The 25,165-nt window shown below is 43.7% G+C and overlaps 2 protein-coding genes across 4 annotated transcripts; both read left to right on the top strand.

Annotated features, from left to right (window-relative positions):
• The first annotated feature begins 5,685 nt into the window (after window positions 1-5,685).
• LOC121300573 (MARVEL domain-containing protein 2-like) lies at window positions 5,686-11,401 on the top strand. 3 transcript variants are annotated; one of them, XM_041229157.1, is made up of 6 exons: window positions 5,686-5,802; window positions 6,541-7,807; window positions 8,936-9,108; window positions 9,457-9,628; window positions 10,582-10,632; window positions 11,065-11,401. In XM_041229157.1, the coding sequence occupies exons 2-6, from the start codon at window positions 6,650-6,652 to the stop codon at window positions 11,188-11,190; spliced, it is 1,680 nt and encodes a 559-aa protein (XP_041085091.1). In that variant the 5' UTR covers window positions 5,686-5,802; window positions 6,541-6,649; the 3' UTR covers window positions 11,191-11,401. The 3 variants fall into 3 exon arrangements, with proteins under 3 accessions (XP_041085091.1, XP_041085092.1, XP_041085090.1); XM_041229158.1 differs by having other exon boundaries at window positions 6,525-7,807; XM_041229156.1 differs by having other exon boundaries at window positions 6,450-7,807.
• A 1,046-nt stretch (window positions 11,402-12,447) lies between these two features.
• Window positions 12,448-25,159, top strand: LOC121300581 (occludin-like). The gene is made up of 8 exons (XM_041229169.1): window positions 12,448-12,739; window positions 15,789-16,536; window positions 16,892-17,056; window positions 22,173-22,318; window positions 22,591-22,812; window positions 23,353-23,524; window positions 24,646-24,687; window positions 25,011-25,159. Exons 2-8 carry the CDS (start codon window positions 15,811-15,813, stop codon window positions 25,110-25,112), a joined length of 1,575 nt encoding a protein of 524 aa, XP_041085103.1. The 5' UTR covers window positions 12,448-12,739; window positions 15,789-15,810; the 3' UTR covers window positions 25,113-25,159.
• The last annotated feature ends 6 nt before the right edge of the window (window positions 25,160-25,165 follow it).

Below are 25,165 nucleotides of genomic sequence, written 5' to 3'. Positions count from 1 at the left end.
ATTAGAGACATCTCCCAATTAGCTACTTCAGGAGTCTGTCTGTGAAGAGAGGGGGGCTCTCCTCATGCACAGAATAGAACTGGCATGCTTTTTGACAACCTGGTCCATTCAGAATCAAGTAATACCAAAACACAGCATTTGCCTTCACGCATGTAATGCATCCAGGTGTGCACAGGTAAAAGCCAGTTTGCATGAAACACAAAAGGTTTTAATGGGGCCGGCCCCTGCTTTATGTTGTTGTTTGCATCTCCTTATTGGAAGCACAGATCTGCTATTCTACGGTTCTGTTCCAGTCAATGCCACGACCGGCTACAGACTGCTTCCTCTTTGCTGTTTGACAAGCTTTGCTTTTTCAGACAGTCAACGATTTCCCAGTGGGAGGGATAAGGAAGCAGTCACTGATGATGCTTTAATTCAACCCCTATAAATATTGCTTCACTTTCGCATTCTTTTTGAAATGGCTGCATAAAGCAAGGATGATTAAAAGCATAACCATTGCAGTACCGGTACGACAGTTTGGTTGTTTGTTTGGGGTTTATTTTTCTTTATAACACAGTTTTATTCATATTACAAAACAGGAAAGAAAAAAAAAACGGGTGCAGAATTTTCCCTTTAAAAAAGTTTACTGGAATTGGATTCTCTTTAAGCAGTTTTTAGCTCCGATCGCTGTTTAAGCAGATGCTCACGTACAGACAGTGTTGAGATGTCAGAACTAAAAGTCAAACTGCCATAGAGCTTGGCTTCTCTCTACGTCTCCAATCCCCTGGTTTCTGCTGCCAGCACAAGCTGTAGGATTAGGGGGCTATTCAGCATCCTTGTCTGTTATTACCAAACATGCAAACAGGCCTTGCTAAACCCTCTTACACCACAGTACAGAGGAAAATGACTGACTTATAAAATGGTCTTTTTTTCCCCTTGAAAATGTCATAAAACAACATTTTCAAACATTGATAATATTTGAGATTCCCTTATTGAACCTCAGTACTAGATTACAATCCTTCTGCTTGATCAGCCACATTTCCAACTGCGGTTAGAACGAACGGTTATTGTTTTCTTGACCGCCATTCCTTAAAGAACGCTAGACGTGGCGGTTCTTGAGTTTCACGTTGCAGGTGCATTCTGGGATACAGATTTCCTGGATTCTGTGGCCAGCTATGTAACAGCTAACTGATGTAGCACTTATATACAGAACAGTCATCTCAATCCCCTTTGATCCTAAACGCCTCTCGTAAATTATCAGTGTTTATGAGACCAATAAATCACCATTCTATCTTTCAGGAAATAAATTCAGGCTATATATATATATTAATTATGCAGTGAAGGGAGATCCATTCCCAACCTTTTCCAGTTCCACTGGTGCAGAGAAGCACACACTGAGTTTCATTTTATTTAGTTTTCCTCCTAATTTCCACCCAGAATCGTGTGAGGGAATTAGCGCTCCAGTCAGGACTGATTCAATTACCAGCGATCGAAGCTGGAGCTGCTGAGAGCTTCATGGGCGTCTTGGTGCGCAGGGCTGGGTGTTACTGGAGCCATGGGAGATGTTTTTTTTTTTCAAATGGTGAGCCTGGCCGAGATAAATCCACCCACGCATATCTCTGCTTGTGAGTAATTTGAATGAATTAGCATTGAACCTAACGGAGCAGAAAGCGAGTCCCTTCTGCGCAGCTCTGTAGCAGCGTTGCAGCTCATACTGCAGCAGAGAAGCCCACTGAAGTGGTTGTAGCTGATACACTTGTGTTAGCTGCTACAACACTAATCCCTGTGCTGTACCAGTTGCCAGCCCTCACCCCTTCCCTTCACTGTACCTGTACTGCAGACATTCAGACAGAGAGACAGACTCTAGTTCTGCATGATGCAATCAGTGGGTTTGAAATTAAGCGCCCTTTTTGCGTGTCCGTAAATTGCAGTTACAATGTAGTTCATTTTAATTTCAATAGATTTCAGCCCTAGCCATGTTAAATTCCAGCTGCAATGTAAAGGTACTGACATGCAATTTGTGACGACAGTGCTAATTCTAGGTATGTGCGTTAACGGTGCAGCTGCAGTGTAATTGGAAGGTTTCTGCACTGTCTGGCCACGCTCTGCTGTTCCCTGTGCCAGTTTGATGGTGCTGTTTGTTTTTTTTCTCACAAGGCTGTCGGTGGTCTGCCGCTCCACCAAAAGGTTTTTCTGCCTAGCTAGAACTGCCTGCTTTTGAACCCCCAAGACTTCTTTGAAGCCTAACATTTACAAACAAGAAAGGGAACCCCCAGCGAGCCTGCAGTGGCTGCTCCCTCTACAGAGACACAGAGAGAGGAAACCTTTTCATTTCCTTATCATCTTTCCCGGGCCAGGCGGTATTAGGAATTCAATACGTAACCAGTCAAAAAAAAAAAAAGATTTGGTCAGTATAACAATTTGTCAGTACTTTTAAACATTCGGTGATCAATAAAGCACTTAAAAGACAGCAAAAGGACATGTTTCCAAAGGGATTCCTCCAGGCATGTTTCAAACCCTTAATGACCTTGGAGGGGTGATGCACATTGCTGAGAATTACTCTTAAGCAGCATTGCAGAACTATGGTTATGTGATCACTGGGTTGGTGCAGGTGAAGTGATGAATCAGAGCATGTTAGGTTGCCACATAAATATTTTTAGCTTTGAGGAAAAATGCATCACAAAAAGTTTTCAAAAAGAAGAAATGCACCTTTTGTTGAAGTCAGTCAGGTATTATCTGACAGCGACAATGACGTCTTTGCTAAAGAATCAGATCAAATCAACACAGATTTTGATACAGGCAGTGCAAACAGCAACCCAGAGGATTCACGGTTTTTGAAAATAGAACGGCATCAAATTTTAAGCAATTCAATTTCCAATAGTATACAGACTCTGGTTCAAGGATAAAGTAAAATTATTGAGCGTTACCCATCTACCCGACCAAGCAGACTGATGTTCCATTGGCAACGAAGGATTGGGAATGAGAGGGTTAACTCAGTACTGCTTCCCATCAATAATTTAAGAGAAAGAAGAACACAAAGCCTGCCACCCTTTTTTTAATTGTGTGCCAGGTATGTGATGCAGCTCTTTGAAGCCTGCTTGGACGGCCGAGAGTATGGATCAATAAGAGCATTCACTCGACTAGCTCAAACCGGATCTCTTTCTTGACAATTTCTCACTTCAAACAGCCAATCAGACTCCGCCGCAAGCAGGTTAACCCCTTACATGCCACCACCCGCCCACCGCTTAGCACCTGTATACCAGCGCCCACTGTGATTCTCATGAGCCCTTTATCAACTTGTTTATGAGTACTTGATATTGTCCTCTGAATCAGAAGGGAAGTCACCTGGTAAAATGACGACTGTGCAGTGTGCGGGGTGAGTCATGTAGTCAGGGGAGCGCAGGTTTGCACTCTGGCAGTGCTGAGTTGTCGATCTTGGTTTGGGATTGCCAGGCGTCCGGTGTGATCGGAGGACACCCCTGAACCTCCCATTCTTCTCCTTTTTCGGAACATTGACAAACACGCTTGACAGAAGTGAGTTGTTTGCCCAATGCTTTCCAGCCTGTGGGTGCGATTCCTGCCTCCCTAACTCTCTTTCAAAGTGGGCTCTCGCGGTGCAGCCGGCTTGTTCTGGTGTCTGTTTACAGGATCTTTGGGAATGGCAGCTGAGGGGTGGCATCTCCATTTCCACATGTAAACAGGGCTTCTTGTTTAATCCCTGAGAGGTAATTGTCAGAGATGATGACAGGAATTTATTAAATTACTCAACATGTCTTCAGTAACAAAGGAAGGGATGCTGTGGTACGTTCTAGAAGGTCGGGGTGGGGGGGGTGGGGGCAGATCTCAACGCAGTAGAAAAAAAGGTGATGATTGATTTAATTCCATGCCAAGTACCTCCATTGGCCACAGATTAATTACTGCACGCTAATACACAAATATGCAAATGAGAACTCAATTCTTTTATAACAAGTTCTTTGAAATGAGGGCAGGACCCCAGCAAACTGGCTGGATATTTATGGGAACTGAAACAAATGACTGTTCTTTCTAAAGCAGCAATTTCAGTGTTCATTTATTAGAGCTGAAGCAACCCTAAATATCTGTTAAACAGTTAGATAATCAAAATCCTATGATTCCTTGGTGTACGCAAACCCATTCTCGAAGTTCAATATATTCCCATACCTGTACAATCGACCATTCCTGCAAATTTCTAATTGAGTTTCACTCCCTTGGTAGCAACACTTGATTGAGAGTAGTCAACACACTACCCTCTATTCCAATATTTTGTTCTACACATTGCCTTGTGATAGGGTTAGAAACGGTCACGCTTCAGTGAGAAGGATGGGTGGGTCTTTCCTGTATACAGTGTTCTAGAAGTTTTCTGATCTCTTGGAAATTCTATTGCAGTGTCTATCACCAGCGTCGCTGTTTGAAAATCTAAATTGTCACCTTCACAGTGCAAGTAGGCCGTAAAAACGACCCCCTCACAGATAGTAAAAATGATTCGGAAGTGGTTGATGACTTCTTTCTGGGATGACCTTGTAAAGGCTCAGCGTTGGGGACTAGACAAGGGAGTTTCATACTGGAGTGACGAGAGAGAGAGAGAGAGAGAGGGGGGGGGGGGGGGGGGGGGGAGGGGGAGGGAGAGAGGGGGAGGGGAAGGGAGAGAGACTACATCAGCAGGGATAGGGTAATGAAAGCAGATTTCTGGTTCTGTAACCTTCTGGGATCGAGAGCTGTCTGTGCAACATTGGTACCAACATGTGCAGCCACTACCCTCTGCTGGTCAGTTTGGGATGATGTACTGCAAAAATAAATACAAATACAAAATAAATAAAATGGTTTGGGGGGAAAAGAACGTTGTAGTGGGGCCTATTCACAGACCTTGAACCCATGAGTTATTTAAAGAATGTTTTACTTTTTCAGAAAGGAAAGGTTTCAGGACCACTGCAGTCAATGCAATCCACAGCCATTTCCCCAGCACTCTAAAACACTCAAGCTTATCCTGTGATGTGTGCTGTAGGTTGATCAAATAAACCCCACAGCGTCCTAGTTCTGTTGGCGAGTCCGTTTTGAGAAGTGCTGTGTTTTTCAAAGCTTACAATGGGATGAGCAAACATATAAATGAAGCAAACAAACAATAAGATAAGACAATAAGATAAGACAGTATGACAGGCATCAATGAATGTCTGCTTTAGATACATTCTATTAGTAAGACCCATTGCCCTGGTGGTAATACCAGTGGTAGTTACAGGTCAGTGAAACTATGAGAATGTATTAGGAATTCCACTGGTCGCATCTGTAGTTGGGCACATGCTACGGCGCTCTGTTTCAGTTTTACGATCTTGTCTTTTTGTCACAAACGGTTTCTTTATTTTGTTTGTTTTTCTAAACGTCAACAAGAATTGTTTCTAATTCATTTTCTTGTTCAAGGACGAGTGTTTCAGGACTGCGCTGGTAATGAAGCATAAAGCATTGAGAATTCTGACGGTGTGCGTGGGAGAGGCTCAGTGGGATATTTGAGGTGTAGCTGCTACAGTGTCTAACAGACACACTGGAGGAGAGTCAGTGTGCCTCCAGGCCCCTCTGCAGAGTTAACTGGTGGTAGCAGCCGCCTAGTGTTTGCAGGAAGAGAACAGCTGATAATGAGTTTCAGGGTTAATGTTTAAACTTCGGTCCAGTATTCCCTGCTCATAGATAAGAGAGCTGAGTCACTTGGGCAGGTAGAGGAGAGCAGCCATTTTAGCAGTCGTCTGTCTCTCAGAAAACAACACAGAACGGAAGAGAGTGCTCCTGGCTACCTGAACAGCAGCCTCCCAGGACAAGGTACAGTCATTCTCTATGGAGTACTGGACCCTTTCACTTTCCAGGGAACTTTTACCAAACTTGAGCCTTTTCTTTCAACAAAAAAAACTAAATTAAATAATAGTTTTTCCCAGGTTGTTTCTTACTAGTTTTCTAACTTTAAACTGTAAAACTGGACCGCTGTTGTCAGCTAAGACTACAAAACAAAAATTTGTTTTTACATTTACCAGCAGTAAAGCTTGGCAAGGTGGCAGGGAGGGAGGGAGGGAAGGGTCTGCTCAACCCTAGACATGACTTTAACTGCACGAAACGTATTGGATTCTAATGGGTTTTTAATAACTCAGCCAAGAGGAAGTAAACTGTTGGAAATTGTGTGTGTGTGTGCGTGCGTAATCGAGTCTTTAAAAGAAATGCATGCATGTAATTGCGACTAGAAACCTCTAGTTAATACTGAATGTATATGTTAGGATCCCAACCTGAAATGTAACTCTCTTGTCTTGGGGTTCATAGTAGAGATCGTAATTAAATTGGCCTTACCCAGCGGTGTTCTAGCGCTACTTCAGGGTCTGGTCAGAGGGTTAGTCAGTTCAATTAGAAACAGAAATGTAGAAAATCACTGTCATTTCATTGTGTAAATGTAAATAAATAGGTAAAGTCTTTATTTGCAGGATAGTCTATGAAATGCACCTGGATTTGCACACAATATGATATTGCACAGAATAATGTGTTGATGACGGACTCAGTCTGTCTCCCTGACAGGATTCAAGTGCAGGTTCCTCTGCAGACAACAGCATGCCAGCCTCACCACATCTGCCTTCCTAGTTGTTAATATTTAAAAACAAGAAAGCAAATTCTTTAAAGAACTAGAATGACTTCGGAAGACCTACCTTCTTACTCCAGGGCCACTCAGAGTCAGAGGAGGCTAGTTACCTACCTGGACCATGACCTGGATAAACCTTTAACCTTCCAAAGGCAAGTTTTGCCCTCACAGTTTTTAAAGCAGGATTGTGACAGTGATTCCAGCGAGGCCCTCCCTCTCCCGAGCACCCCCCCAGTCGGGGATGTGAACAGCTCCGAATCCAGAGGAACAGCCAGAAAACTGATACCACAATCCTGGGGCAACTTCTTCAGGAAGTGGAAGAAGGGAAGCCATTCCCAGCAGGATTCTTCTGAGAACTTCCTGCCAGACGGAAGTGGGAGTACCCCCCCGTTAAGCCCTCTAATGGACCGCAGGAACTTTGGGGAGCACGGGGCCAAGCTGGACACCTGGGGGTCAAGCGTGTCGAAAGAACTTCTGCCTCCCTTCCCGGATAGCTACACCGTGGACTACGACCAGGAGACCCCTTCGGTCTTCAGAGACCCCTTCAAGCCCTCTGCAGACAGCATCCATCCGGCAGAGTATTACGCAGAGAAGATGGAGGTCTACCAGCAGAAATATTCCTACATGAAGTCCTGGCCTGGGCTGCTCAGATTGTTGGCTGGGATTGAGCTGATCTTCGGAGGCATGGTGTTTGCCTGTGTCTGTGCCAACATCCAAAAAGACAGCCAATGGTACAACATATATGGCTACCAAGCCCAAAGTTACAGCTATGGAGGGTATTATGGAGGACCAGGGGGGTACAGTTATAATGGGCCCATGACCCCCTTTGTGTTGGTGGTGGTCAGTCTGGCTTGGCTTATGACGGTCATTCTGTTAGTGCTGGGGTTGACCATGTACTACAGGACCATCCTTCTGGACTCCCACTGGTGGCCTCTAACGGAGTTTGTGATCAACCTGGTGATGTTCCTCTTGTACATGGCAGCAGGGATCGTGTACATCAATGACATGAACCGCGGGGGGATGTGCTACCTAACCCTCGGAAACAACCCGCTGATGTCCAACTTCTGCAGGGTGGAAGGGAGCCAGATGGCCGGCACTGCCTTCCTGTTCATCAACATGCTGATGTATCTAATCAGTGGCATCGTCTGTCTGAAGATGTGGAGACACGAGGCCGACAGGAGGCATGCTGCGGTGTTTGGATACGAGGTGGGTCTGGGGGGATCAGTGAAGCCTTTCGGGTTGTGTTAAAGTAAAGGGTTTATAGATCTCAGGTTTTTTTATTTTTTTTGGTTGACTAGCCACCCTGAATCCATCTTGCACTGGCATAACTTTGGTGCCAAGCATGAAAACGAACAGAGATTATAATCAGAGTGACAATTCATTTTGGGGTGCTATTATTATTATTATTATTATTATTATATTATTATTATTATTATTATTATTATTATTATTACTAATAATAATAATAATAATATGTTATATCGTTTACTAAATTAACCTAGTCATAAAACCAACCAGTCACAAAATCATGTTGCAAGTGTATTGCCAGAAGAACACAGTGTTGTCTTTCATAGAAACTGCTTCTGCTACATGTGTTTAGAGGTCAAGGTCCACATACAACATTCAACCCCCTCCTGATGTGGGGTGTTTTCCTGACCTACCGAAAGGCTGATGAATGTGGAAGGTGAGGAGCTAGCTCGATATAACGCTGACAGGGGCCAGTGAGCAGCAGGGGGGCGTGCCAGCCCCCAAAACAGAACAGTAAACACCAGTACATGTAAATCAAAGCCAGCCATTCTGGGACCCATCACACCAGCTGTTATTGTAAAATTGACGATATCTGATAGACTGTGTAATATATGCACACCTCCCTGTATCTGAGAACGCAGAGGTGAATTATCGGATGTTTACTGTAAGGGGAGGTGGAAGTGTTTTTTAACAACTTGCGGTATCGCTTCAAATGAATTTTTAATTTAGTCATTTTTAAAATGGTTTTTGTATAAATGTTAGTGCCCTCTGTTTGGGTGCTAAATAGAATATTTTTCCAGCTTTAACTCGACAGCTGGTGCAATCTCTCAATAACAAGACTGCTACTACTACTACTGCTAATATAATAATAATAATAATAATAATAATAATAATAATAATAATAACACAAGAAACATGCTTTATTCGAAACATTGTAACAAGGTGTCATTTTTGACAGTGTTAATTGTTACACGCGTGGTATGAATGAATATATCTGTAGCAAAACATTTATTAGACACGATACTCAGGCTCCCGGGGGTGTAATGAATTACGGTATATCGAATGCCATTTCCACCCTTGCCCCAGCCGCCCCCGTCTCCTGCCAGATCCAGATCCAAAAGGATCGTGTTCGAGGACGAGCTGAGCCACGCTGGACGAGCCACCAAACAGATCCACTTCTCCGAGGAGGGAGACAACCAGGCCGCCCTCAACCGGTCCATCCCCGTCCCCAAACCCCACGTCATCCCGGACTACATCATGTGAGTGAATCGCTGCTCTCCAGCAACCTCTCCATCATCAGGGTTTAACAAGAGCTGTGACAGCAGCACCACACAATCGCAGCTCTGTTCCCAGTGAAGAGTCTCCCATATAAACAAGACTGAGCAGACAGGCACAGGATGGCCTGGAAATCATCTTCTAGGCTTGTTAGACACATTTAGAATAGGAGCTCTTAAAACCCAAATTCAGTTCAGCTGAGACATTTTATAATGTAGTGTGTTAAATTGCTCCACATTCACTTTTTTACTGTATGCCTATCCCCAACTAAAATATTGGATGGAATTGGGCTCACAGCTGGTGCCAGTAACAGTGTCTGTCTGTCCCTACAGTAAATACACAGAGATCCATTCCCCAGAGGACCGGGAGCAGTACAAGGCAGTCTTCAATGATGTGTACCCTGAGTACAAAGAGCTGCATGTCGATATTCAGGCCATGCAGAGGAAATTCACTCAGCTGGATGCCATGATGAGCAAGCTTCTACACAACACAAACAACCCCCAAGTCAGTGTCACTATCCCCGAAAGCCAGCCAGTGCCCTAAAGACCAATGGCCACTTGCATATATTCAGCACTAAGTACAGCTCTGGCCAGATGTTTTGCATCACCCTATAGAATTAACACATGCTGCTTCATAAAGTCGAATGAAACCTGTTGAATAACGTTTTGTTAGCACGTTGAATTTTCTACCGTTTTGTAGTTTTCCTTATACTTAACAAAAAAGCTGACCAAAAAAAAAAAATTGACACTTTTCTAAATCTAATATGAAATACTGTACTGCTATGATGGCTTCCGGTAGACTTTTTCTGCGATATCATTTTGTAGTTTCTTTGATTACACGACGTTGAATAAAAGATTAAAATTATGTTCATCTAGTTGGGTTTTTTTTTGTTTTTGTTTTTTGTTTCAATCCTAAAATTCTAGATGATGCAAAGCTTTTGGCCAGATCTGTACAACACTTAAGGATGTTTTTTCCCTGATATACTAGAGTGACTTAAACATGTCTGGTAGCTTTTTTCAACACCCTTAAAATCAATGCCTGAAGGGAGAACTATTGGGAATTTTTACTTCAGATGTTTAATGCAACTGGTCACTGGTATGGAGAGCGATGCATCAATTAAACCCTTTTTGGGAGTGTGATAGCTGACAGTATGACAGGCATCAATGAATGCCTGCTTTAGATACATTATGTTAGTAAGACCCATTGCCCTGGTGGTAATACCAATGCCAGTTACAGGTCACTTGAGGTTTGCATTAGCAGTGAAGCTATGAGAATGTATTAGGAATTCCACTGGTCGCATCTGTAGTTGGGCACATGCTATGCAGCTCTGTTTCAGTTTTACGATCTTGTCTTTTTGTCACAAACGGTTTATTTTGTTTGTTTGTTTGTTTGTTGTTCTAAACGTCAACAAGAATTCTTCCTAATTCATTTTCTTATTTCTGTCTCTGCTGATGTAGGAGCACGAGAGAATCAAGAGGTTACTGAAGGAGTACCAGAAGAAAAAGAATGTCAGTAGTTTCACTTTGTTGGAAAAGCTGGAATACTTGGGGGGGGGGGGGGGGGGGGGGCAGTACTGAGTGGGTTTCAAACAGTAAACATGTAAGTATATATATAGGTTTGAAAAAAGGACTGTGGAGAAATATATACATAGACACACACACACACACACACACTTGTTTGTTTATAGTCTGTATGAAGTCTTTGCATTGACTCTCACTATATTTGTATTTCGTAACTCCAGTCAAACAAAACTCCACACAGGTTGAAAGCCAACAACAAACAAAATATTCGGGCACTTTCAGTGTGTTTTCAAAAACAATAATGACGGTTTAATATCTGTTTGAACACTACAGGGAATTGGCCTGTGTCCTCATAAGGTAGGTTTTGTCACACTTTCCTTCCTTCTGGAGACAATATTGCCGATATCTATTTGTGTGCAGGACTCTGTTGTGATGGAGAAAAAGGAACGCTGTGAATACTTGAAGGAAAAGCTGAGCCACATCAAGGGGCGGATCCAGGAGTTCGATAGGAAGAACATGGGAGGCAGTGCCGCGCAGTCACTGTGACCCGAGATCTGACTGTCTCAGCCAGGCTCCTCGCCCCAGGGCCGTTTATTTAAAAACTACAGTAACAACATCCACCACTGACCACAGGCATGCCGAGAACCAGCAAGCGCGCCCACTGCACACGCTTATGTTAGAAGCCCTGCATGCAAGCGCGTCTGATGTAAAGAAGAGCTGTTTGAAAACTCCACGCGATTTAAGTTTTTATCAAGAATAAAGCTGAAAAAAAAAATTGAAACTTCCAATCAATAAAGTGTATAAAATAACGCAATGACGTATTAGATTTCTCTCATTGTTATGTTTGATTTTTTATATTGTACAGTATATATCTATATATATATATATATATATATATATATATATATATATATATATATATATATATATATATATATATATATATATATATATATATATATATATATATATATATATATTAGGCGATATATATTATCTATAGTTTAGTATGTGCAAACAACGTTGTTGTGTTATAATAAATTAAATTGTAATAATAATAATAATAATAATAATAATAATAATGTAAAAGCCAGACGCCAAACGGCAAACAACACTCAAGAGAGATTTCGACGAACAACAACCTAGAAAAAGCCAAAAACTTCCTCATAAAGCACAAAATAACGGTCCTTGTGCACCTCGTGAGACGCTTGTTGTCCCACTTTTCCGTTTGAATTTTTAGTATTTTTTATTGCGGACAGGTGGCCGTTGAGCCCTTCTTGCAACAGGTTTTGTCCCGATCATAATAAAGAAAACAGAGCCTGGGGAAAGAAAAATAAAATAACAGACCGAGAGTAAAGTAATTGTAAAACCTGTGTATTTTCATGGACTTACGTACGTACCATTTGTTAATAGTAGTGTACGAATTATTTAACATATATATATATATATATATATATATATATATATATATATATATTATATATATATATATATATATATATATATATATATACTGGTGTTAGAATCCATCACATTCGTGCATATCAAACCATTCCATTGTTTCATTCTATCATGGTGAATGAGTCGCGATACTTCAAACCATGAAAGTACAGTCACCTTACCAATATAGCCTCGATTACTGGAACGTGCTGCAGAGGAAATATATAGAAAATGTCCAGCCTGTCTCCACACACACACACACACACACACACACACACACACAGCAGTAGGCAGGCAGAGGGAGTGATCGATGCAGTGTTGTGTGACCTTGCACTTTATAACTGTAATCAAAAGCGCCGAAGGCACACATTGAATTCCTCGTAGAGAGAGAGAGAGAGAGAGAGAGTAACAGAGTAACAGAGTAACAGCCACTTGAAAGCTGAAAGTCGTCGAGTACCGAAAATAATAATTTTGTGAACTGTTGAGCTCAGTCGGGTGACTCCTCCTGGACTGCAAAAAGGGATTTCACGTCGAGGTTATAAGTAAAGTCATAGGAAGTTTTTAAATGCTTATATAATCCGGCGGTGTTGACTCCAGAGGAAAGGACCCTAACCTAACTATCTTTGTTGTGTCAGACACTGCTGCATGGAAGCAGGTGAGTGAGCGGAGACTTCGTGCGTTTTAAATATGATCGCCAACCCAGCCAGCCTCTTCCAAACTCTGCTTTGCGTGGCTCTGTTAACTGAAATTGAGTAAAGATGCGTTGGTTTTGAGTACATTTTGACTCGGGAGTTTTGAAGTGCTCAGTTGTAATTGTATAATATTTGACCCTGATGTAATTTAGGCTATGGACGGCGCAATGCAACCGTGCTGTGAAATGTAAAGAAACTGTTTAGCAGTTAAAAATGATAGCAAGGTGCACATCCTGCCCTTGGAGACCAGGAAAGCAAGGATACACGTTGCAGAAACACTGATTTTATTTACTGGGGATGACATGTCTGTAAGCAAACGTTTTCGCGTTGTATTATACAACAAATAACAACTACCCAAGCGACTGAGCACCGTGCAGGAATAATGCAAACAGATCTTATTTTTTCTGAAAAGGGTATTGTTGTTGTTGTTGTTGTTGTTGTTGTTGTTGTTATAGAACATGGAAATACATGTTATTTTGGCACAGCCAGCTTGGTTTTGAGAGGCACAGGAACCAGTTCATGGTTACGAAATGTTACGCACCAATCAGGAGTAGCACTTATACAAGTCCTTAATTTATGACCGTCCCGTGTGTAAACAACAATTTTTCTCTTTACTGAGGTTGTCCCCTCAAAGAGGCACACCTCAAAGAGAAACACCTCAAACAGTGGATGTGTATACAATACTGTGTATGTATGTATGGATAAATCAACGGTCCTCCAATTTATCTTTCCTTATCATCTAACGGATGTAGTAAATGATACATCATTCACGTCATTCTATGCAGTTTGTTACTGCAAACATGTACATATATAATATATATATATATATATATATATAATATATATATAATATATATATATATATATATATATAATATATTATATGTGATTGCTGGTGTATATCTTTGTTTAAATCTTTTTTGCTCTTCTGTTTAACATCCTTCTTGTCCTGGAGTCCAGTGCATTCCCACTCTCACAGCCCAGCATCGAGAGAAGCATGGAAATGGCAAAGCAGCTCAATTATTTATTTCGAGGGAGATCAGTTGTAGTTCCTGTTTCCCCTCACAGAAACAGAGAGAGGCTTTCATCAGATGGAACCCTTATAGTGCTATACTGCAGCACACCGAGTTCCTCTTCTCGTGCAGGCTTATCACCTACTGGGGCGTTCCACTGTTTAATGAAAATTACTCACGCACGGCTTGTTATCTAGCTTAGAAACATCAACAGTTTTATTTACCAACACCTTGATTAAGTGGGACTTTTCACAGTGCATTTTCACAGTGCTTCCTCCCTGTGAGCCGACAGCCCACGGAAGTAAGAAATAGCAGCAAATAATGAGTTAATAGTTTGGCTTTTCAATTTACAGATACAGTGAATAGTTCAGCCTTTGTTCTTCTCTGAAGAATGCATGTCTGCTTTGCTATGACAAATTTTTTGTGTTTGTCTGAGAGTTGGTTAGCCATGCCAGCGAGGGGAGGCAGATAAGAAGGAAATTTACTGCTGGAAATAACACTCCTATTGCATAGCTGTTTCACCCATTCAGTGTTTTGTTAGGAGCTTGATTAGCCCCAGTGTATAGGTAACAAGCTCAGGTGTGTCTTATTAAACTCCTTCCGTTTATTTTAAAAGTTTCTGTTTGTGAGGACCCCCCTTGATAACTTTTTTTAATGTCTCTGAGTGTTCAAAAGGACACCCTTAGAGGTACAAAATAATAAAATACCTAACTGGGCCTAAAAGCGTTCTGCGTCCCCACACTTTGCTTCACCTGTTTAAATAACGTGCCTGTCGTTTTTCTCTTCGTTGTAACAACCTGACAACTTTTTACACTGATAACTTTAAAATCGCTTCAGGAAGAGCGATTAAAAAAAAAATAAAAAAAATAAAATAACAAGTGCTCTGGCTTCTCTGTTCCATCTCACATCATGGATCGTTATCGCTGTGTTACCTGCTTGACACTATCAGTGCACTAAGCGTACATTTTGAAAAGAGCTTTGAAGCAGACTTTAAAGTTATAAGTGTAAAAAGCTGTCAGGATGTCCGCCCATAGCTTTGACTTTCCGGACTCAAACAACAAGGAGGAGCCTTTTTTTCTCCACAGTGTAGAAAGCTTGGACTTAGCTATCGTTAGGCCCCCTAGTGAGTCATTGTTAGAGGCAGCACTGGTTATATTGCCCTAATCTGTGTGTGTGTGTGTGTGTGTGCGTGTGTGCGAGAGGTAACTTATCAGGGGCCCAGGCAGGGTTGTGAAACCGCTAAAGAAACCAGAGTACTGTGGAAGCAACAAACTAGCTGATGGTAGAGTAGGAATGAAAAACCAATCTCCTAATCAGGCAGGTAATAATCGACAGGGGTTGGTGCATTGAGAATGCTTTGTTATTCAAAAGCACAGATGCCTTGCAACTGAAAGAATGCCCGTGCTGGTAGTCTAAAATACCGCGGCTCCAATTAATCAATCCCTGAATGTTCGAGGCAAATTAAAGTCCATGGCGATCAGCAATCAGTTTATCGATTTAAGTTGGGATTGTTTTATTTAATGAACTAGAGCACCCATTACCTTTAATCTCATGCTAACTTTGAAAAAACCAGGTCAACCTGCAAGAGCAAAGTATTCAGCATGCATGTAGTCCTGCAAAGGAAATGTGATATTTTGGTGTAAATTTATAAAAGAATCAGAATTTTAGTTTTTGACAGAATTGTGTATAGCAGCACTTACGGGTTAAGACAGTCCCAGAGCCTGCATTGTTTTCTGATCTCTATTTTATTTACTCTGAGAATAATAATTTGTTGACTTTTTAAAGCTTGCACTGTACCAGGCACCCAGAGTACTGAGGACGTCATGCTTTTATGAATTAGCTGGCTCTTTTAATCCCAAGTACGAAGCAGAAAACCCTGAAATGCTGGAAATTGTTTGCATTGCATTCCCTCTAGGAGGCTGTAACAGGATCTGAAATTCAGCCGCCCTGTATGTCTTGAGGTGGGTGTTTATTGTTCTGTATTGTGTTCCCATTTCAGGTCATCCTTTCCCACAACCTGAATGATGTCACGCTACGACAGCCCGCCCATGTACAGCCCCCCTTACTCCCCGAGTGGATATGGACCCCCAGGGGAGCTCCTGGAGCCACGCTCCCTCCCTCCCGATTCCTTCTACATTCAGGAGAAGCCCCAATACTTCTTCAAGTGGACCTCCCCACCAGGGATCTTGAAGATCCTGGAGGCCATCAACCTGCTGCTGTGTTTGGGGATATTCGCCTGCGTGGCGTCCACCCTGGCCTGGGACATGGGGTACGGCGGGGGCATGGGCCTGGGGATGGGCATGGGGGGTTACGGGATGGGGGGTTACGGGATGGGCGGGTACGGGATGGGGGGGTACGGGGGCTATGGTATGGGCTATGGTGGGGGCTACGGTATGGGCTATGGCAGTTATGGAGCCTACACCAGCCCCCAGGCCTCCAAGGGATTCATGATCGCAATGGCGGCCATCACTTTCATCGCGGCCCTGGCGATCTTTGTCGTGATCGTCTCCAAGTCACAGAGCTCCCGCAGCCGCAGGTTTTACCTGCTGGTGATGGTGTTCAGCGGCCTGCTGGCGGGGCTGGAGCTGATCGCCACCTTCGTCTTCATCATTGGAGTCAACCCCATGGCCCAGAGCTCCACCTCCATGTACTACAGCCAGGTGATGATGATGTGCCAGTCCGTGTACAACTCAGGGACCGTTGTCAACCAGTACCTCTACCACTACTGTGTTGTGGATCCCCAGGAGGTCAGCAGCTTTTATTTTGGGGGTTGGGTTGGGGTGTGGGGGTGAGGTGGGGGGGCAGTGAAAGTACAATCATAAATGAGATGATGCAGTATGAGAAATTCTATAGTTGGTTATTATGAAAGCTGGTGCAGTAAACCTGAACAGCACAAATACCAGGATCTAAATGACGGAGATTTACACTAAACTTGCATATCATTTATGAATTGGGTGATTGGTTACTAACCAATGACCTTGAACAAAGCCTCAGAAGATTTATATCAGGAGGGATATTTTCGAGACATTGGGGTTGATGGCAAGTCCAGATGCTGTAGGAAGTGGATTTGACTCTAATTGTTGTCCTTTCTCTCACCTCCAGGCCGTGGCTATGGTGGGTGGTTTCCTGGTGGCTTTCGCACAGGCTCTTATCATCTTCTTCGCCTACCAGACGCGCAGCAAGATCTGGCGCTACGGCAAGCACAACATCTACTGGGACAAGCCTCTAAGCGCAGACCCAGAGGAGGGGCGTAATGTGGAGGACTGGGTGAGTGTGTCTTATTGCTGGCTGGCTCTTCTGAGCTACTCTGCACAGTACAGCCGAACTGGGATAAGCTTGAGCAAGAGCTGGTGTCAGGGTTGGGGTTACGGCAGGAGTTCGGGTTACCGTATGTGCCCTTATGTTGTGAAATCACCAATACCAGCTCTCAGGAAACACCGCAGAGAATATGCTGTAGAGCTGCATAACGTGTAAACATGGAAGTAAACATGCAAGTTGCAGAGAAAATAAAAGCGTTGATAAGCACAGTCCGTTGTGTAAACGTCCATGTTGGTGTATGCAAACAGGCAGCTTGAATGTAACTGATGGTGGAGCAGCAGCCTTAAAGAGACACTCTTCTTTCTCGCTCCTGTGTCTCCCACACAGAGTCGACACAGTGTGGAAAATAGAGATTCACAGCACTGGTGTAAGACATTCACGGGGGCCTGAAAGTCGCAGTAGCCCAGCACTCCTGTTTCGTTGCATTATTGAAATTACCAGCAGGAGTGTGAAACTGTCAGGCTCCTAGTCAATCTGAACTGATCTCACTTTTCACAGCATGAGTAAAGCTGTCTGTAAGTTTTCTAATGGGAGTTGTGATCGCAGCTATATTGGAGGAGCGATGTAGTTACCATCCAGGCTCCAGACCATTTCAATAATACACTTAATTGCAGGTAGTTGTGAATCCCAGGGCTGGGTGCCATGCTAGTATGATTTTAAAGGCCAGGGTTTAACCATATACAGATGTATCTAATCCATCAGTACAGACATAGCTTTGTGAAAAGGGCCTAATGCCACAAAACTAATGGCAAACTAACTTCAAATCAAACGTCATCTTTTTGTGTTATTATTTTGGAATTTTCATTTAGGGTACACACCCTCTTTTAGCAGTTCTGCCAGGACTGTTAGACTGTGGGTGTGCCTATTGTATGTCCCTGAACGAGAGTCATATGGCTATGGCTATAGGTGGCTGATGGATTATTTACTCATGATATGATTTGGTTTCAGTCTATGCAATTATTAACCAGGGAGATGATAGCGCTTGGTTTCTGCATGGAAATCCAGTACCTACCTATGTGTTTTTTTAAACCTATCCCACTTTGTAAAGGTGTTATAAGGGGGGGGGGGCAAATAAAACAAATATATAACTGTGCATCTAGCACTCAGGGCGTGTGAGAGATTATTATTGTTTGCACACGTTGGCAATGCATCTGATTGAATTCAGAAACAAGAACATGGCTGCAGGAAACAACTTTAAACGTTTTCTGTACAGACACATGCCGTGTTTTTCCCAAGAGGGTTGTTTTCGACCGGTAACCCAAACGATATCCCCTGTAATAGTCTATGCTGATTCATTATACATGAGCACATCCCATACAGTTCTCACAAAGCCTCTTCCCATCTATGATAGTGCTGCAAAATTTATACTGAATGCAGATTACACCCAGCACCACTGTACTCTCTATGAAACTTTGGGGTGGCTCAGTCTGGAGAATAGAAAGCTCTGTCATTTCTTGTGTTTAGTTTATAGGTGTACACTGGTTCAAGTTGCCTTGCGTCTCTGCTAGAGACATGTAACTCTATGCAGTAAGAGCAAAACGATGTGCAAGACCAATTTAAAGGAGCAGTTTTGAACCATTCTAGTTGTCCGTTGCGCTTGTACGACTGTGTTATAAATATATCAGATCAGTAGGAGTTTCATGTTTATAACCTCCTACTGCTGCAAGCTGCTTATTTAGCAACGTGCAGGTAGGCAGGCGGAAGATTGGTTTGTTTTCATTCCAAGCACATCAGCTTTCATTGAAAGGCTTAGCTTTTTATACTACGGAGAGCCAGAAATGCAACGAGGTATCCGAACATTGAGGCTTATAGTAGAGATGCAGCTGTTGGGCTGGGACTGTGCAAAGCAGGTGAAAGAACAGTGATTGCAAGGTATAAGCACGTGTAACACACGATTCACATGCAAGCAGACAGCACTAAACTGTTAGAAGGAAATTCTTTTTGCAGATTGAGTCAATTTGTCAGACTCTGGCCTCTCAACCTCCAGCTACTGCAGATGGAAACGCAGCCTCGGTAACAGACCAGCTCTGTTTGTATCACTGCCGGTGGAATGTTAACAGTCTACTCTCCTGGTCTATTTGCCTTTAATAATATTTATTTATTTATTTATTTATTTTGCTCGGTTTACACTGCTGGTGTGGTGAAATGTTGATTTCAAGTCATAGCTGTGCTGGGTGTTCCTCTTACTAATTCCGTGCCAGTCAGTTCCTTGCCACCTGCTGAAAACATCCTTCGTCTTGTTTAGTGTCTTACTGCCCTGTGTAAAAAAGGTGTGTAGTAGATACAGTGCGTTTGCCGTTACGTGACCACAGCATTACCAACAATGGAAACTCAATAGGTTTACCCTATTGACCCTTTATCAGATATTCCACACAGCTCCTGATATGCTTCCACTGGATTGCCTGTGTGTATTAATACCATTGGTACGTCACAACCTCATTGCAGTACCATGCTAGTGGCTTGTACAGTTATAGCTGTGCTACCATTGCCTCTGTAAAGAAAGAGTTAATGAAAAGAAGTGCAAAACTATGAATGAGGGTGCAGCTGTATGTGGGCTGAGAAAGGGGCAATAAAATTACCTCACCTGACCTGGTGCAAGTTACATCTGTCTGGTCAAGATATTCCTGACACACAGAGATAAGCCAGCGCTAAGCATTGCATGCAAAGGGGTGTAGAGACTGCATAAACAGCAGCTCTTGGAGGTGCATTCGAGAAGCATCAAGATGCTCCATGAACACACCAACGCCGCGTCCGATGCTTCATCTACAAACTAGTCCCTTAATAACTAGTGGCCTCGTTGTTGTGAATAATGATAATGATTAAGCTGTAAAATCGAGACTTTTGATTACTGGACTCAAAGGAAACATGTTCAGTTCTGCTTAGATCCTTGTCGTGTGCGCTCCTTCACACACAAATAACCACATCATTTAGTTTCCTTTCACTCCTTAGTACAGAACTATGGCATTGCCACTGTGCTGCGTTACTATTCCAGATCATTTTTGAGGCGTTCATGTACATCAATCCAGCTGCTCCTTCATGCTGCAGTAACTATTCACTGTCATCTGTGTTCTCTATTAAAACCCTAGGAACTCGGACAGAAAGCCAGCTTCCTTTTCTTCGCATAACTTCTGCAACGCTGCTCTGATAACATCAGCAGGAAATTCCTACAGATCTGACATTTCCAGCATGGGTTCATAACCTGACCACCTTCTAACCCTTCCAAAAGCTTAGGGGGGAAAAAAAAACCTAGTAAAAGATGATGAAAGGAGTGTAAACTATCATAAACCACAGTAAAGGTGGAAGCAAAGCAGTCTTCTTTTCTGTGCGATGAAATAAATTGACTGAATTAGTGTTCCAGAACGTCCTGCCGTGTTCACAAGAAGCATGCACCTTTGCTCTATCCTGCTTTGTCTGTAAATATAATCGTGGTTGTTTAGATCTTTTTAAACATTTTCATGGGTTGGCATATAAATCTAAACTGTAGTGTTGCGGTTTGGGCAGTATTGCAAAGGTGACACCTTTAATAACTTCAGTGTGTTTTGTATTTTCAGGAACTGCTGTGTTTTTTGTTTTTTTCAGTACCAGTAAACAAAACTTTGAGAGTCAGTGTGCCGTTCCCTTTATTGCTGCAATCAGATGTCTTCATTGTGAGCAGTTGTGTGATTTCGGGTCAAAGGACAGCACACCCCCTTGTTATGAATCCTGTTTCGGTTTCAGGCACTCCCTGAGGAGCTGCCTTTGTGTGCATGTTTTTAACCCCATGGTACCCAGAGCGCTGCCCCAGACACAGAGAATTCATCATTTGGAGTTAACCAACAGCATTTTGTTCCATCCTTCATGTATACAATTAGGCAGGGAAAGATGAGGCATCTGAGCAAAAATAACTGAGACATAGAATTAAGACAAGTAGCGTTCACTTCGACCGGCTGAGATCACAGTGTGATTACAGGGTGCTGGTGAAGAACAGGCTTGCCTGTGCTGGTCCTCGGGACACACTTGACGAGGTGTTTGTGTGCTAGGGGTTTAACAAGGAAGGTGTGCTGAGCTTAGAGCAAGGCTGGCTCAAGCCAGCCCTTCGGGGTTATTTCCATATAAATGCACAGGGGAAAGCACTGCATAAGCACGAGGAAAACGTGGTCAGCTGCCAAATACATTTACTGTTCTAAGAGGTTTTGATACAGCTAAAACTGCCATCATGATTTAAAAAAAAAAAAAAAAGCACTTAACAACAACAGTGTCGTCGCTCCTGCTCCTCGGATTAGTTGGCCCGCCACTGGTATTGTTCAAACAACAAGGTACGAAAACTTGAAGCATGTATGGGAGCTGCTGTAAATCAAGGCCCGTGCATTTGGTCTGTAAACATAAATGCTATACGTTTCTGCGCACCCAAACTGATCCCTAGTCCCATTTCAGATTAACCCTGTAACGGCCAGCGTTCTTTACATAGTACAATAATGTGGACAAAACAATAAGATAAAAAAAAAAATAGTGTAAAATGCGAAGCTACCTGGAGCTCCCTTCATATTGGTTACAGATTATTGCCGTTGGTGTGCGTTAGTAACAGTGAGTATCGGTAACGAGGGCCCCTTGCAGAGTCTGAAAGATTCCCGGGGGAAAGCAATTAGGATGACCTACAGAAATGATGCTTCTCCGAATTTTAATTGCAAGTTGGAGTCCTGTGTGGAATTACAAGGTTAATGTAGGTCACAGACAGGACATCACAGAGCAATTTCACACTCCGCTGGGCACCAGAGCTGGACGTGAGCTTTAGCTGTGCCTGATCTATGTGGAGAAAAGGTGGAATGAGCCTTTCAAGTCCTTGAAGCTTAAAGGACCAGGAGACTTCGTTGGACTAACCCTTTCACTTACTCTTTTCACTACCCGGGGCTTCCTTCATCTCTCGTTTTCTGCCTGTTAAAAAACGAAATGCGTCATGATTCGTGATGACCCAGTAATAGTTAGTCCGACAGTTATATGTGACATTTATTCTGCAATCTTTGTTTTAGCTCAAACTTTAAAAAGTAGTTTGCAGCCGAGGTGCCTGACCATCCATCTCTCTCTGCAGGTTAACAATGTGCAGGATGGGAACAGCACTCACGCTGAGACAATGGAGTACTCTGAGAAGCCAACCTCTCAGGTCAACATGATCAGCAACAGCAGCCCAGCTAAGGCAGGCAGCTACTTCAGCTCTGACACCTACACTGACCGCAGGTGAGAGAGGAGTGAGAGTTTTGCATTTTTGTAAACCCCATGCCCAAGTCTTTATAAGCAGTCATACTAGAAATGTGTGACGACAAGAAGGAATTAGTGTCTTGATTAAACAGTGCAAACCGTTGTCTATTAAAATTAGATAAACCAAACGCTGTGCTGTATATGGCCTAGCCTGTTTCAGATGGTAGGGGATAAGCATAGTCTTCTTGTTAATGAACTGCCATGCTCTTACTAGAACCTTCAAGTTATTCTTCGGTCTGTCTGTCTGTCAGTTTCCCGGCCGCGACCCCCTTGGACCGCCCCCCAGAGTACACAGGACCGGTGGTCAGCTCCAGCCCCTCAGAGGAGGAGGGCGGGGGGGTGAGGCGCCCCGCAGCCAGGAGAGGAAAGAAGAAGCGACGCAGGAACCCCGAGCTGGACGAGTCCCAGTACGAGACGGAGTACACCACTGGAGCAGACACCTGCGACGAGCTGGACCAAGGGGAGTGGGAGAGGTGAGGAGACACAGCCCAGACTTGAGAGAGGCAGCGTGGCCGGGTGCATTGGGAAGGAGGCTTTGGAGAATAGTGGTTGAGTGGTGTGAACGTAGCTGGATTAGTTTAAAGCAGGAAATATCTGCGGCAACTTCATTTTGTGGATGTCTCACTATGGGCATATTTAAAGCAACAAATGTTTGTGCATGTAAACTGTACATATACTGTATATCAAGTTAATTGAGTAATTCTGCTACATGCTGTATTTAGCAGATAAAGGCGAAATTCAGGAGTTTTTCTTGCCAGCAAACTTAACGTTTTGCAGTAGTTGTTAAAGCCGAGGGAGTGGGAAGTAAGCAGAATGGCGTAGTGGTTTGAGCTGAGGGACTGGGAACGAGACAATGTGATCTAGCTGTTAGAGCTGAGGGACTGGGATTGAGACAGTGTGATCTAGCGGTTTGAACTAAGGGACTGGGAGGTAAGCAGCAGCGTGGCGTAGTGGTTAGAGTCGAGGGACTAGGTAACGTTTCAGAAACTGATGCACACTCCTCGCTCCCCCAGCGTGTACCCCCCGATCAGGACAGACCAGGAGAGGCAGGAGTACAAACGGGAATTTGACTCGGACCTGAAGGTGTACAAGCAGCTGTGTGCTAAGATGGACGACGTCAACGACCAGATGAACCAGCTGAGCCGGCAACTTGACAGCTTGCAGGAGGACAGCCCCCAGTACCAGGTGAGCCTGACTCCCCAGCCTGCTCACTGGACAGCTTGCAGGAGGACAGCCCCCAGTACCAGGTGAGCCTGACTCCCCAGCCTGCTCGCTGGACAGCTTGCAGGAGGACAGCCCCCAGTACCAGGTGAGCCTGACTCCCCAGCCTGCTCACTGGACAGCATGCAGGAGGACAGCCCCCAGTACCAGGTGAGCCTGACTCCCCAGCCTGCTCACTGGACAGCTTGCAGGAGGACAGCCCCCAGTACCAGGTGAGCCTGACTCCCCAGCCTGCTCGCTGGACAGCATGCAGGAGGACAGCCCCCAGTACCAGGTGAGCCTGACTCCCCAGCCTGCTCGCTGGACAGCTTGCAGGAGGACAGCCCCCAGTACCAGGTGAGCCTGACTCCCCAGCCTGCTCACTGGACAGCATGCAGGAGGACAGCCCCCAGTACCAGGTGAGCCTGACTCCCCAGCCTGCTCACTGGACAGCTTGCAGGAGGACAGCCCCCAGTACCAGGTGAGCCTGACTCCCCAGCCTGCTCACTGGACAGCTTGCAGGAGGACAGCCCCCAGTACCAGGTGAGCCTGACTCCCCAGCCTGCTCACTGGACAGCCTGGACCACTTCAGGCACACAAGTAACTGAGCGCCTGCTGTTCAAAAGAAGAGGAAACTGACCGTTTGGTGGATCCAACCTGTCAGTAAATTTGAAACCCTGTTTCGTGCACCTCATTGGACAAATAAGAAAGTTTGCATCATTTGTATTTGTGGGACACATATGTCCCTTGTACCTTAAAGGATTAACGGGGCACAGTACATTGACACTGAAAATACTGCCGGTTGCATCATACTGTGAGTCCCTGTGTCCCAACACTGTCCCAGGATTTGTCAGAGGGTATTTTCAGTTAAAGATGAGAATTAGTAAGTCTAATAAATACATAACTTTTTTTTTTTCTTTTTGTTTTTGTATTTCTAAATACAGGTAAGAGAAATTGACTACATTTGCATTGGTTTTGCTTTCATTCATCGTGTCCTTAGTTACAGCAGCAGCAGCAGGGAGTTCCAATTATAGTGCTGAAGTGTGTTACCACAAGATGGTGCTAGTGAGCCAGTCTGGTCTGATTGTGGTGCGTTTGTATTGCAGGGAGTGGCTGAGGAGTATAACCGACTGAAGGACCTGAAACAGGTAAGTTAAGAATGTCGTTAATATACTCCCTTATATCATTTGCATAAGTTTGCTTTACTTTAATTAAATAACTAAATATATACTAGTAATAAATTAAACACTACAATCCCAAAAACAAGGCTTTTATTAAAGCTTGGGAATTATTTTACTGAACTGTGAATTGAACAAATTAATGATTTTATTGTTGAAATGTGAATTAAAGATTGGTGCACTGTATGATTATTTTTTTTATCTATGAAAGTTATCCTTTAACTTATGAAAGAGGGTAGTTTGGGGGTCTAGTGACCCTGCACTCACTGACCGGTATCCCTCTCCTTCCCCAGACCCCTGACTACCAAGCCAACAAGCTGCAATGCAGGCAGCTAAGGAGCAAGCTGTTTCACATCAAGAGCCTGGTGAACAGCTACGACAAACAGCGCCCCTAGTGGGCACTGGAGGAACCAGAGAGCCGCAGCTTCAAACCCACCTCTGCCAGGGG

This window comes from Polyodon spathula, chromosome 26 (assembly GCF_017654505.1).
Source record: "Polyodon spathula isolate WHYD16114869_AA chromosome 26, ASM1765450v1, whole genome shotgun sequence".
In the NCBI taxonomy this organism is placed as follows: Eukaryota; Metazoa; Chordata; class Actinopteri; order Acipenseriformes; family Polyodontidae; genus Polyodon; species Polyodon spathula.
Note: the sequence above shows the minus strand (reverse complement) of the source record. Positions and strands in the feature narration are given on the sequence as shown.

Excerpts from the sequence above, each read along its gene's own strand:
- LOC121300573 (XM_041229157.1), top strand. The coding sequence starts at position 6,650 with ATGACTTCGGAAGACCTACCTTCTTACTCCAGGGCCACTCAGAGTCAG. Across the intron at positions 7,808-8,935 it reads CTGCGGTGTTTGGATACGAG|CCGCCCCCGTCTCCTGCCAG; the intron begins GTGGGTCTGGGG and ends CCCTTGCCCCAG. Across the intron at positions 9,629-10,581 it reads ACAACACAAACAACCCCCAA|GAGCACGAGAGAATCAAGAG; the intron begins GTCAGTGTCACT and ends CTGCTGATGTAG.
- LOC121300581 (XM_041229169.1), top strand. The coding sequence starts at position 15,811 with ATGATGTCACGCTACGACAGCCCGCCCATGTACAGCCCCCCTTACTCC. Across the intron at positions 16,537-16,891 it reads GTGTTGTGGATCCCCAGGAG|GCCGTGGCTATGGTGGGTGG; the intron begins GTCAGCAGCTTT and ends TCTCACCTCCAG. Across the intron at positions 17,057-22,172 it reads GGCGTAATGTGGAGGACTGG|GTTAACAATGTGCAGGATGG; the intron begins GTGAGTGTGTCT and ends CTCTCTCTGCAG.